The 13,742-nt window shown below is 44.2% G+C and overlaps 1 protein-coding gene across 7 annotated transcripts in view; it reads left to right on the top strand.

The window, feature by feature from the left end:
* The window catches only part of WDR59 (WD repeat domain 59), an 81,716-nt gene that overhangs the window by 30,562 nt on the left and 37,412 nt on the right, over window positions 1-13,742 (top strand). For all 7 annotated transcript variants that reach the window (XR_005835634.1, XM_040633585.1, XM_008689709.2 and 4 more), the window contains exons 7-10: window positions 1,250-1,338; window positions 4,272-4,388; window positions 8,333-8,410; window positions 10,575-10,731. Coding sequence is in view for 6 of the 7 variants with exons in the window: in XM_040633585.1 (XP_040489519.1) it covers window positions 1,250-1,338; window positions 4,272-4,388; window positions 8,333-8,410; window positions 10,575-10,731 (441 nt within the window). In the remaining variant the exon portion in view is untranslated. The remainder of the gene's footprint in view (window positions 1-1,249; window positions 1,339-4,271; window positions 4,389-8,332; window positions 8,411-10,574; window positions 10,732-13,742) is intronic.

Below are 13,742 nucleotides of genomic sequence, written 5' to 3'. Positions count from 1 at the left end.
CACTGGGGAAAGTATATTTCTTTTGGACGTCTTTGAGTAATCTGTCTTGAGGAAATGGGGCAGGCTCTTCCTACTCACTTTCTCCTCTAGCTTATAGCCTTTCTTGCAAAGAAACTGGGTCTCCTACACTAGCTTCCTCCTTTAGGGGTCTCCACCATTCATTCCTAGGTGGCTTAAGATGCCCTGTGTCTCAAGCAAAAAAACCACAACAAACAAATGACCCTCACCGAAACCAAGCAAGGATAACTTCTGGGTCTTAACTCCATTTGCTGTTAGATTCTGAGTCCTTAATGTGTCAGTCCCACTCTTCTTGGATCAGGTTGCCTTCCAAAGCCCTGGATCCATGACGGTGTCCCCAGTAATAAACACCCACCCAAAGGGAGAAATATGTGTGGTCTGAGCAAGGACAAGAAGAGGTGGGAAGGAGAGCCATTGTGTTGTTCTGGTTGAACTTAATTAACTTGGTTATTTTTAAGAGTCAGCTAGAAGTGCTGATATGTCCTAGTTTTCCGCAGGTTTCAGCCCCTCTGGCATCTCACGCTATGCCTCCTCTCGTATAGCTCCCTTGTTACTGTTGTTACCTCTTTGTGTTGGCAGAGTGGGGAAGGGACTCGGTTCACAGTGTGGGGGACGTTCCCGTTCCCTTACTTAACACAGGGCCAGTGGCCATGTGTAATCGCTGCTGGGAGGAGAGAGTGCAGGAGGGGGCTGGTGCGCAGACCCTTCTGAGGGCAGAACTGGGCAACCCAGGGGCTTATTCTTCAGCTGAGGTTCAGGAACCTTTGTTTCTCCAAGGTTGCCCTCCTCAGTAGGTAAGTAAGTGGGTGAGTAAGTGGGAAGGAGCAGGCATTGCGCTGAGGCTCTCTGAGTGGGAGCGCCAGGCTGGTCGCTGGGGATGGTGAAGAGCCAGGTTGTGTGATGAGTAGTCAGTTGCCAGCCAACAGCCATGTTGAGCTGCTGCTCAGGAGAAACCATGTTTCCCTGCTGATTCTGCGCAGAGGTAGCCCATGGAGTTTTTTCCTGGGTGAGATTATTTCCTCAATTAGGTGACTCTGAGCCTGTTCCGATGTGTTAATTCATTTATTTTTTGGCCTCATTTTCTCTTTAACGGTGGAGCTGGTGCAGTCAGAACCTGAAGGGTTCTGTTCTCCTTCAGCTGGAACTCATTATCCAGCCGCTCTGGAGGCGCTGTACTGCGGTGCCAGGGGGTTGAGGGCAGCCGCTTTCTTCCCCTGATTCTTCTTTGCAGCCGGTGCCTCACAGGTCAAATGGAATAAAAAAAATGCTAATTGCCTCGCCACCAGTCATGACGGGGATGTGCGGATATGGGACAAGCGGGTGAGTAATCTCTGCCCTCCCCCGCCCCAGTTGGTCTTTAGTCCCTCCCAGGGGGTGTGAGGAGGATGCTGTGAGTAGCAGAACTCATCTTGAGAGGCCAGGGTGCCCTGCGCACTGAGCAAATTGCCATTTTAAGATCACAGTACCCGATGACATTTGCTTCCTGGTCAAATTGATTTGAAGGAAGATAGAGAATATTGTGATCAGTGGTTAAGAAAAGAACTGGGCCTGACCTAAGTTAAAGCCCCATTTTGCTGCCTCCTAGTTAAAATATCAGCTGAGCCACTACACTTCTCCAAGCGTCAGTTACCTTATCTTCAAAACGAAGGTGATAATAGTGAGTGTGTCGTTGAGAAGGTCAAGCCTAGGGACCAGACACTATTCTAGAATGGTCAGCAGGCTTCTTATCCCTGCCCGGATTGCAGAGCACAAACTGGTTGTTCTAGGACATATTCCATCCTGGGTATTTGTGGTATAAATTGCCGAGGCGAGGTACTTAGGGTGCTCCAGTCCTCCCTTAGACATCCAGCTGTCCCATCAGCCTCACAAGAGCCTGCAGAGCATATATTCTCCCTGCACAACCTGTGTAACTGATGGGCACGGAAGAGGTGCAGGGTCCTGGGCGGCCACCGCGATGGAGAGTCTGTTGAGAGTTTGGTTTGTTGGCATCACTGACAACAGTGATGCAGGAAAAGGCTCGCCTGTACCCAACTGCCAGGTGCTTGGGTAGTAATGCACGGGGCAGTCAACTTTGTAAGATCTGGGGTGTCGTACTGCCTCCTGCTTTCTGAAACTGGAGGCTAGAGCTCCTCAGCTTCTGTGGGAAACACCCACTTTCAGTTTTCCTGAAACTGTCAGCCTGGGTGCTGTCCCATCTTAGCATGACTTCCGTCCCTTCCCTTGTGGCAGGGAGCGGGGCAGACAGTTGGGCAGAGGAGAAGGAAATGAAGCAGGGATGGGGAGTCTGCTGGCTTGGGCGCCACAGCTTGCTAGGGAAGCGGTGTGTTGGCCTAAGCCCTCTGCCTTACCTGGCTCTTGGATGAGAAGGTGATTTTGTAAGTAGGGGTTAGACAGGTACGTCTTCTATGTGTTAGTTTTTGTCTCTGTCCCTTAGTCTGGTCTCGTAATAGCCATTCTCCCCTCTCTTGATTTTTTAAAGTGGTGATTGGTTTTGTTCCTTTCATCACCAGCATAGCTTTTAAATTTGTAAATGGTTTAATAAAATATTTGGTTAGTTTGCAGTGCATACAGACTTGCTTTGTATTGTTTTCAGGCCATAGGCAAAATAAACCATTTGGTATTTAGCCATAAATCCTGTCATACTTGTCTTCCAAACTAGTATTGGAAAACCAGTAGTATTCCTTATCTTGAAGAAGGAGACTGCCAAACTATTCCTCTCTAGTCTTCCAGTCAGTCCACTAAGAACCTGACTTCCCTCAGCAATTTTATTTATTTTGTTTAAAGGGTTTTAACTTTTTTTTTTTTTTTTTTTTTTTCTATTAATACTTAGGATTTTTGCCCAGATGGATTGTAAAACTTGTAGTTCATGTTTTTACCTCTCTGGCACTTTCTAGTGCCAAGGCAGCACTGATGACACCAAGTATCAGAGGCTTAAAAAAGTGTGGTTGTGGATGGCAATGTTGGTTTCATTCAAACACCCAGATGATGAATAGTAGTAACATTTACTACCTGTTTATAATGCACAAGGCATTGTTCTAAGAACTCTCTCTATAACTAGCCTTTAAAGTAAGTACTATTTTTTTATCCCCATTCTACAGATGAGCAAACCGAGGCCTGGTTTGTTGTTGGGATTTGAACTCAGGGAGGCTGGTTCTGAAGACTGCTTGTAACCTCATAGACCAATGCTGATTATAGAAGTAACAGATGCTCCTTGTAGAAAATGTAAAAGAGAAAATAAAAACATTTATAGGCCTATTACCCAGGACAAATGCTAACATTTTGGTGTTTTCTTTTCTTGTGCTTTTTAAAAAACGTGGTTCATCATATCACATACATGGTCGTGCATACTTTTCCCATTTAATAGCATTTTTCCTGTGCTGTAATCCCTAAGTCTAACATTTAGTGGCTATATCACATTATGTTGGATAGCTATACTGTAATTGACTCTAAAATTTAATTATTCCCCATTTACTACTTGTGTTGTTTCTAGTTTTCTGGTGTTCCAAATAACACCAAGATGAACATCTTTTGTTATCTAAAGCTTTTGGTGAAATTGGAATAGTCTCTTAAGAAAGGAAAATTTTAAGTTGCTTGATAAAAATTGTCAAAGTTTTTTGCCAAAAGGTTGTACTATTTTGTATAAACACCAGCAGTGACAAATGTAGCCTTGCCAACATTGAGTATTATTTACAAGTAACTTCTAATTTGATAGCTTAATAAAATCTGACTTGAATGTATATTTCTGAGGTTTCCTCCTAAGTTTGCGTGTTTCGTGTAAGCTTATTAATCATGTGTAGTTATCTTCTGTGATGTGTGTTCATTCTCTTTGGGGGTCTTGGTGCTCGATTACTTTAAGATTGGTGGTTTTCCTTCCGGTCTCAAGGTCAGGTCTGTTTGAATGTCCCAGCCCCTCTTCCTGGGTGATAGTGAGGAAGGGGAGCAGGGATTGCAGACTGCACCTCTCAGGGGAGGCGCACCCACTACCCTGTATCCTTCATTAAAGCCACGCCTGGGGCTGGAGCGGGAAGAAACCAGGTTCACAGGCCCGTATACAGAGCATGCGTGAAGGAGGGTTGGAAAAGTCTTTTTCTGTTTTGTTTGTTTTGAAGAAAACAAAGTGGAGTTTCTTGAGGGTAGAGACAGTACCTGGTAGTGTTTTTGCGTCCCCACCCAGCCCCCAGCAGACTGTTACATGGTAGACACTCGGGGAGTTCTTTATAAATTGACAACACTCAGTGCCGATCCTGTTGTAGAAACCCAGCACAGCAGTGGAATATCTTGCAGCCCACCTCTCCAAAATCCACGGCCTGGACTGGCACCCAGACATTGAGCACATTCTTGCTACCTCCAGTCAAGACAACTCTGTCAAGGTGAGTGACCCCCGGGGACAGTTGGGGGAGCTGTGTGGGAGGCATCAGATTTCGTAGTGGCCCTTCCTTCGGAAAGAGAGCTACAGTAAGCACAGTGTGTGTGCTTTAGGGTGCTGGGCGGGTGAGCCCGGCTGTGTAGGCCAGCAGGAATGACGGGGTAGCGTATCTCTGACGGGGCTCTGGGGATTTGTTCAGAGCGTTTGCTTTCCCTTTGTGAAAGACGTCAGAGACGAAACCATTTAGAAGGGAAAAGTTTATTTGCCAAGTAGTTGCCAGGAAGTCAGATTTCAGGGAAAAACAACACAAAACCAAACCAAACCAGATAGATCAGTAAAGGAAAAAAGCCCACAAAATTGTTAGGGTTACCGAGTTTCCGATTAGTCTCCCTGGGGTGGAAAACCAGCAGTTTTCTCTCACGATTATCGTATCTGCAGAAGTTGGGACATCTTTGGTCAGCAGCATCGCCACAGTCAAGGAGAGCGTTGTTTTACTAGAGATTCTCTCTAACTTACAGGAAATGCTCAAGGGTTTGTGTGTTTCCGTGACCCTATCATTTTTGGTTTATCTCAGAGCGCAGCATTTCTTGTTGTTTGTTTTTCTGGTCCTGACTGTGGGGTGTGATGCGTTTAGAAGGATGCAGGCCACAGGGCCAGCCTCATTCCACAGGCCCTCCTTGTGGTCAGGCCCCTGTCTGGAAGGACAGAGACTTGACCACAGAAGTTTGCTTAGCAATTTTGTGATTCAGCATCATTAACGTAATGCTTTGTTTACATGGGCACGCAGACAGTGTCATTTTTTGGTATGGTGAGCAAAACTGGAATCACAACACAAGGCCTAAAAAGTTAAATTCTGTCTTGAGGTTTTTAAGTCTTTTAGGGTTGTCATTTACTTTTATGTGCCAGAGAGGGTTTTTTTGGTCTGTTTGTTTTGGGTTTGGGTTTTTGTCACCTTGTCATCCAAGTTCAGAACCCAGAAACTATCTAGTTCCCCTCCTCCTCTTTCCTCAAGTTTGCCGCTGTTCAGTGACATCTTTACCACCTGTGAGGCTGGATTCCGCGGGTATGGAAGCAGGCAACAGGCCAGTTTCCACATGTGAGACTCAGTCCTTGTTCCTTACGTGTAGGCTGAGCTTATGAATTAAGTGAGACTTTGCACATGGTATTTAATTTATTCCACCATATCCTAGTGGAAGGAAGACGGTTTTTATTGAATGTATATAAATAGCATAATTGTAAAAAGTGAAGCAGTTTTAGATGCACTTTGTGTAATATTCAACCATCATTTTTAGTAATTTGTAGATCAGGATCAATATGTCATTTTTTCCTGCGTAATCATTTTCTTAAGTTGACCTGACAATAGGTTAGCTTATAATTTGTAGTAATATATTTTTATTATATTTTTATTTTCTGAATTGAAGGGGTATGCTGGAACAAGATCCCATTGAATGAATGTTTTGCCTGAGTTTGTAAATTGTTAAACTGTGAAACTGTTGAATTTAGGGTTTAGAGCTAGATCAAGAAGAAAGAAAAGGATTTTTCTTGTATGGCCCTTAAAAATAGAACATTAACCACAATCACTTCATATCAGTTTAATGATTGTTTTTTCCCTGATCTTGGGTTAAGCAGTCTAGTTTAAAACATTGCCTTCTTCTAGACGAAGAGTCCTGGAAATCCAGACACAGTTCCTTGGTACATCCTGACAGATGTGTCTGCCTGTGGGCCAAGGTCAGCCTTACTGAGAGTCCTATACCCATGAGGCTGTTCAAGAACCTGGTTCTTTCTTGCCTGAGGCTCTTCTGATATTTCTTCAGAAGCCTTTCTTTCTGATCTGTAGCTTGTAGCAAGGGCCTTTTGGCAAGTAAGAGAAAAACAGAAAGCACCTGTGGACGAGAGGGCGGCATGGCTGCTCTGGTCCTTATAGTGATCAGTCTGTCAGATTGAAACAAACTGAAGTCATTCACGTGCAGCATATAATTATTTCATAAGACTGGCAGTGGTCGCTCTGAGCATAAGATCAGATTATGAAGTGAGTGAGGACTTGGTCAAATCCCCAGGGTCTTCTAACTTGTCCCATAATTATATGTTATAATGCTCACCAGTTGAGCATATTTAAATCTGGAAACACGGGGCGCCTGGGTGGCACAGCGGTTAAAGCGTCTGCCTTCGGCTCAGGGCGTGATCCCGGCGTTCCGGGATCGAGCCCCACGTCAGGCTCCTCCACTATGAGCCTGCTTCTTCCTCTCCCACTCCCCCTGCTTGTGTTCCCTCTCTGGCTGGCTGTCTCTATCTCTGTCAAATAAATAAATAAATAAATCTTTAAAAAAAAAAAAAAAAATAAATCTGGAAACACATCTTTTTTTTTTCTCTTAAGGATTGATTTTGTTAACAGTTATTGTGACAGTCTGTAAATAAACATGAAAAGTAACCAATTGCTGAAATATATTCATAGTATTAATATTTTACCTGTATGTAATTAACTTAGGGAGGTTGAACTTCTTTATTTGCTAGTTTTTCCACGTTGGTAGACTTGATAACAGGAAGGCATTCACGAAGTATTGATCTAATTAAAAATCTGGAGAATTGCTAAGCAGACCTAATGATTTCTAGTTTCCCTTCTTTTATAAGTTGCGGGAGCAAGTTGCAGTTTTCCCTGTAGCCATCGGGGAAACCCAGAAGCAGTTTAGATGGAAAAGACATTTTAACTAAATTTTATTATTTTGAATATGGCGCCCGAATTTGGCAAAAAGTGTCAGAAGAAACAGGTATTACCTCATGTAATCCCTTTAAAGCCACATCCTCCCCCAGCCCCTAATTTCTAGCAGCCACTGATATGTTCTCCATCACTGTAGTTTTGAGAGGGTCATTTAAATGGAATCATTCAGTATGTAACTTTCTGAGTTGGCTTCTTTTACTCAAGAGAGCACCTTCAAGATTCATCCAAGTTGTTTTAAGAATCAATAGATGATATACTTTTAGTTGGCGAGTAGTAATCCACTGTATGGATATCCTACAGTTTATTATCTGTTGACCCATTAAGGGATATTGATTGGCTGTTTCCAGTTTTTGATGATTGTGAATAGAGCTGCTATAAACATTCACGTGTAGATTTTCCATTTTGCAGGACAAACAGTTAGGAGTTGGGATCATTGGGTCAGTGGTATATGCGTTTAACTTTTTGAGAAACAGCCAAACTGTCACCTATTTTTGAAAATAATTTCTGAATACTGGAATAGTTCAGAGTTTCAGTCTTGGTCATCCTACCTTTGGTGCTCTGCCATTTCCTGCTTCATGACAAACGCTTGGGCTCTGAGTATAGTTGTGTCCCTTCATTGAAAGCGCAGGCGTCTCTAAGGCAGAGTGTGTCCAGCTCACCTCTCTCTGCTCTGCAGCCTCAAGTTCCGCACGGTCAGTGGTGGAGCGGGTGAGTGTGTACGTGAGTGTGTTGGTGTCCAAACAGCCACCTCTTTCCTGTGTGACCTTGGGCAAGTTAGCCTGTTTAGTAATTTAGCTTTTGAGAAAGAATGGAATGACACCCAGTATTTGGTTGTTGTAAAGATGAAATGGGATAAAACCCCTGAAGCTCTGAACTCTGTCTGGAATGCTGTAAGTACGCAGCACATCAGCTGTCCTTAGTGGTTTGCCCTGCGTGGTGTAAAAGTGACGCAGGGTGAAAACTTGTCGCTCTGACCTGTCACCCGCAGGCCTGTTTAATAGGCAGGCTGACGCTGCTCTGCCCCGAGGCCTGGTCCTTGGGAAGTTGGGAAATTCTCCTGTAATGTTTATATATGGGAAAGGTTCTGTGTGTCTGCTCCGCTCCCCTGGTTGGCGGGCTGCCGGGAACACACTGAGGACAGAGAGTGAAGGTACCGCAGGCTGCCCTTATTTCAGTCGCTGAGTTTTTTAATGGCATTTATTTCACAAATTATCCTGTTTTCTTTCTTCCAGTTCTGGGATTACCGCCAGCCTCGGAAATACCTCAGTATTCTCCCTTGCCAGGTGCCTGTCTGGAAGGCCAGATACACTGTGAGTGGGACACCCCACCTCCTGCTGGGAGCTTCATCTTAGTGTTCCAGACATGGGAGCCAAGGGCTGTTTTCTCTTACTTCCTTTGTGAGGCAGTTCTCTCTTTCTGTCTTGGCTGAGGTGTGAGGCCAAGGCGGTCCTGACAGCATAAAAGCTGTTATGTATTTTAAAAACTTGCCCTGGGGATGTTGAGGAAGCGTCTGTGTGAGGACTGCTCACCATAGACTGGGAGGCGGAACCACAGGACAGTGGTCACTAATGGCAGGGGAAGGGGGCAGGTGGAGCCAGAGGGCTGCAGGGCTTGCGGTCAGTGGATCGTGGTGCAAAGAAATCTGGCTTTAGATTCAGAAGACCTGGGTTTTGGGTCCATCTGTGCCTTTTAATTTTTTCCCAAGATTTATTGAGGTGTAATTGACGTGTAACATTGTATAGGTTCAAGGTGTACACCCGTTGATTTGATACGCTGCTATATTGCAAGACTGTTAGTACCACAGCGTTGGCTAATATCTCTGTCACATCACATAATTACCATTTCTTTTGGATTGAGAACATTTAACATCTACTCTCTTAGCAACTTTCAAGAATATAAACAGTATTATTTACTATCATCACCATGCTGTATGTTGGATCCCCAGAACTCACTCATCTTCGAACTGGAAGTTTAACCGACATCTCCCCATTTTCCCCACCCATCAGCCCTTGGTAACCACCATTCTACTCTCCGTTACTATGAGTTCAGCTTTTTTAGATTCCATATGTAACTGATGTCAGACAGTATTTGTCTCTCTCTGACTTATTTCACTTAGTACAATGCCCTCAGCTCCACACATGTTGTGGCACATGACGGGATTTCCTTTTTTCTTGTGGCTGAATAATATTCCATTGTGTGTGTGTGTGTGTGTGTGTGTGTGTGTAAAACGCATCTTCTTTACCTATTTTTTTAATCTGTTTTATCTTCTTTGTTGATCCATTGATGGACACTTAGATCACTTAGATTGTTTCCATATTTGCAACAAGCCATTTAATATTTGTGTGGCCTTGGACAAGCTGCTGGATGCTTTTGAGCAATAGTTTCCTCCTCTGTAGCATATGAATAATAATTTTTACCAGGCCTTCCTTTTTATTATTATGATAAAATTTAGCATTTTAAAATATGCAATTCAGTGGCATTTAGCACATGTACAATATGCCTTTCCTTTTGAAAAATGGTATGTGAAAATGCTTTATAAACCGTCAGATGCTACAGATATAGGGGATAGGCTATTAGTCTTTCAGCCGTTTTCCCATTGCCACATTGATAGCTTCTGATCAGAGATAATACATTTTCTTCGGTGTCAACTTGAAAGGGAGCACAGGGATGAATAAAGCTGCCTTCATGCGTTAGGCTGTCACCCTGAGGCGCTGTGGAACATAGAAGATAATTTAGGTATTAAGTGGCTTTTGCATCTGGGAGCGCTTGTCAAGAAATCAGACATTGTTCTTATGAATTGAAATACTTCTCTCGATTAATATGTTTACTTTAAAAAATAAACAGAGAAGTCCAGGAGTGCTGTCAGGAGGGAAAGTGAAGATAAATGTGCTGTTAGGTGACTGTGGTTTATTCCTTCAAGAACAGAGTCTGATTATCTACCAAATAGACCCCTTAGCTACCTAGCAGATTAGGTGTCAATAAGTAGAACGTGTCGGTCCTGAAATTGGAGGGTTTCCCTCCGAATAGCTGCAGTTTTGGGGCCGTGGGAAGGTGATGCTTTGTGTGGATGCTGTATGCTTCTGGTGCATTTCCACATGGCAAGAGTACTGTTTGCTGCTCTGGGGTTTTCCCCAGTGTGTCTTGCATACTCGTTCTGGATGTGAAACACTGTGTTCTGGTGTGCAGCAATCCGAGCCATTTGCTTATTTTAGAATTTAAAGTTCTCCGAGTATTTGGCTTAGCTTTATTTTTTACTCACTGTGGTCCTTTCCACGCAAGGAAAGAGTAGAATAAATGCAAAAGAAAAGGAGATGTGATGGATAACTTATGGTATTTGGAAAACATTTCCCCAGGTGGGTTGGGGCCTCCCATCATCTCATTTATGTTAGTTAGGAAAGCTTTCCAACTTTGGTAATTCAAGATTTAGCTGACTCTCCCTGGAATAATCACCTGCTTTTCCCTTTCCTGCCGTAGCCTTTCAGCAATGGATTGGTGACTGTGATGGTCCCCCAGCTGCGGAGGGAAAATAGTCTTCTCTTGTGGAACGTCTTTGACTTAAACACCCCAGTCCATACCTTTGTGGGGCATGATGACGTGGTGCTGGAGTTCCAGTGGAGGAAACAGAAGGAGGGTGAGTGGGAGCCGGATTTCCTTCTGAGCCCTATTCACAGCAGCTCCAGTAGGATTGGCCGTGTGGTCCAGTGCGGAGGACGCAGACCCCTCAGCGCTGGGCTTGAGGAACGGGAGAGTCAGGGAGACAGCCACCATTCACTGTAGATGGGTAAAAGGGTGTGGCGCTGTGGCTTCTCTCCCAAGCTTCCGTCTCTTCTCTTAGGTTCAGTGTCATTTCTCACCTACATGGAAGAGATCTGTAAGAGATGGATAGACTTACTGTTGGATCATCTCTAGGGCTGAAAAACTCTGGGGTCACAATCCTCAGAATTCTGGAGTTTGCTCCTTGCCACTCTGGGGAGGTCATCATCAGCACCTCCCACCATGTATTCCTAGTTCCCTTCACAATGCATAGTGGTGTTTTCTCTGCCATCTCCTTGAAGATGGGTTTGGCCACATGTCTTGCTTTGATCATGAGACATGAACAGAGTGATACAATCTCTTCTGGGTTGAAGCATTAGCAGCCATTGTGCAATTACACACTCTTTGCTTCTGCCACCGTAACTGGCAAAACTCCAGCTGGAGCTGCGCCCGTGAACAAGATGTCCTTGCTTTAAGCCACTGAGATTTGTTTGTTATTGCAGCTTCACCTGGCCAGCCCTCACTAATGCAAGGTCAGGTGTAATGGAGTCAGAAGCCCTCGGCTTCAGCTTCTCCAGCAGCTCACCATGCAAACTCAGTTGCACCCTCTCTTTTCCTGAGATCTTATTGTCATGATCTCTAAAGGTTTTATGGAATAGAAGTATATTTCTTGGTCTTTCCATATTACAGAAGGAAAGCCAGGCAGTGGAATGGTGTGACCTGTCAGAGTCCCAGGAAAGGTCTCTGGTAGACCTGGGATTAGAGCACTCTTTTTTTTTTTTTTTTTTTTTAAGATTTTATTTATTTATGTGACAGAGAGACAGCCAGCAAGAGAGGGAACACAAGCAGGGGGAGTGGGAGAGGAAGAAGCAGGCTCCCAGCGGAGGAGCCCGATATGGGACTCGATCCTGGAACGCCAGGATCATGCCCTGAGCCGAAGGAAGCCGCCTAACGACTGCGCTACCCAGGCGCCCCTAGAGCACTCATCTTATCCCGGCTTATTTGTGACCTTCACAAGCCTCTTTTCCAGGGACCCTCTTTTGAAGGGACTCTTTTGATCATCCTCTTAATTTTCTCATCTTTATTTCCCGAATATCCCCGCTTCTAGAAACATGAGGCTGCTTGGTCTTTATCCCATCAATTTGCATGCATGACTTTGGCTTTCAACTTCCTCTCTTGCACTTTGCGACAGTAAACAGATGAAGTCGTTTCCTCATGGTCTGGCAAGGAGAGGTTGGCCTGTAGCTTTGGCTTGAAACAAAAAGTTTTTAGCATCCCGTTTTCAGTTATCTATGTCATCTGTAAGCTGGTAGTGTGAATTGTGCAAATTGGGACCATCTAGTCAGTAGTGAGATTTTGAGTGCAAGTTACAGGTGTTTCTTCAAATTCCTTTTTATTGTAAAGTATATCATCTGTCTAGAAAATTGCATGAAACATGGACAGTCTTACAAATTTTGAAGTGAAAATCTATGTAACTACCACAGTGGTCTAGAAAGGGAACATTGCTCAAGCCCCAGATCATAGTCCCTTCTCTTCCCCAGAAGGAAACACTGTCCTAACATTTATGAGTGTGATTTCTGTTGTTATTTTTATAGTTTTGCCACCTGTTGATGCATCCCTCGAAGTAATTTCAGCTCGCTGGTTGGACCTTTTGTAGATGTAATCCTCCCGCATGTATTCTTCTATTTTACTTCTTCTACAACCAGTGCCGCTCCGTTTCATTTTACTGCCATGTTTTCTTAGTCAGTTTTTACTGGATTATCTCGGGTTTTGACTTGGGTTTTCACTGCGGTGTGGGAGCTTTTAGAGAGCTAGCAAGAGAATTGGGATGCCGTGGCCAAGGGAAGAGGATGCTTCATGAAGGAAGCCCCAGTCACTGATTTCAGATGTTGCTGAAGGATCAACGTGCAGAATAAGAGAAGAGCACTTACTTGTACAAATAGGAAGCTATGTGATTATTAAGAGACGAGTTCCAGAAGCAGATTGAGGATAGAAGCCAGATTGTAAGGCAACATGAACAGAGGCAGCAGGACCTGGTTTTGTGAATGAAGTTGCCTTCACAAGCAAGGAGTAGACTAAGTTGATCTTAAAGCTGCTGCCCCTCTCTCTGAGGGCAAGGAGAGGGTGCAAGAGAGGGGGTACGTGGGAAAGCAAGGGCCCTGTGAGAGTGAGAGGGAATGGGGGTGAAGGCACTAGTGAAGGGGTTGGGATTAGAACGGAATTGGGGTAACTTTTCTCCACAGTCAGGGTCACGAAAAGAAGCCAGATGTGGAGGCAGACAATTGCTGACGTGAATATGAGTCTGTACGGGGTCGGGGGGGACTCCTGGCAGGCAGCCGTTCAGAAGACTTGTGTCCCGTTAGGCACACACAAGGATACAGTAACACACTGAGGAGCGAAGGCCCGATTGAGGGCAGTGACACAGAGAAGGAACTTCTGCCCCTCACCCACCCTTTTAACTTGGACACATCATGTTCTCTGCTGCCTCCATTTTCCCATCTGTAAAATGAAGGAATTGGATGGAATTAAATTATAAACTCCTCTAAATTCTTTGCTCTCAAAGGATGGCCATAAAGGAGATTCTAGATACGACCTAATTACTCTGAAATGCCTTGATCTTTCATAAAGCTCCCTAAACGATTTTAGAATTGTTTCCCTCTGACCAGACCTGATATGTGAAAATCATAACTCAGTCAATTAAGAACATTCAAGATTGATTATCCATTTTATAAAGAGATGCATCTCTTTATCAAAAAATTCTTTTAAATGGTAAGGTGTCGTTATGCATTTAAGGCAGTTCGTTTCACAGAAATCATATTCATGCTCAGCTCCTCTGGAGCATATAAAAGGAGGAACATTTGTGGAGGCGAAAGTTCAATGTGACGTTAA

The sequence above is a fragment of the Ursus maritimus genome, unplaced genomic scaffold (assembly GCF_017311325.1).
Source record: "Ursus maritimus isolate PB19 unplaced genomic scaffold, ASM1731132v1 scaffold_19, whole genome shotgun sequence".
Lineage (NCBI taxonomy): Eukaryota > Metazoa > Chordata > Mammalia > Carnivora > Ursidae > Ursus > Ursus maritimus.
The sequence above is the reverse complement of the archived record's forward strand: the minus strand, read 5'-3'. Positions and strand labels throughout refer to the sequence as shown.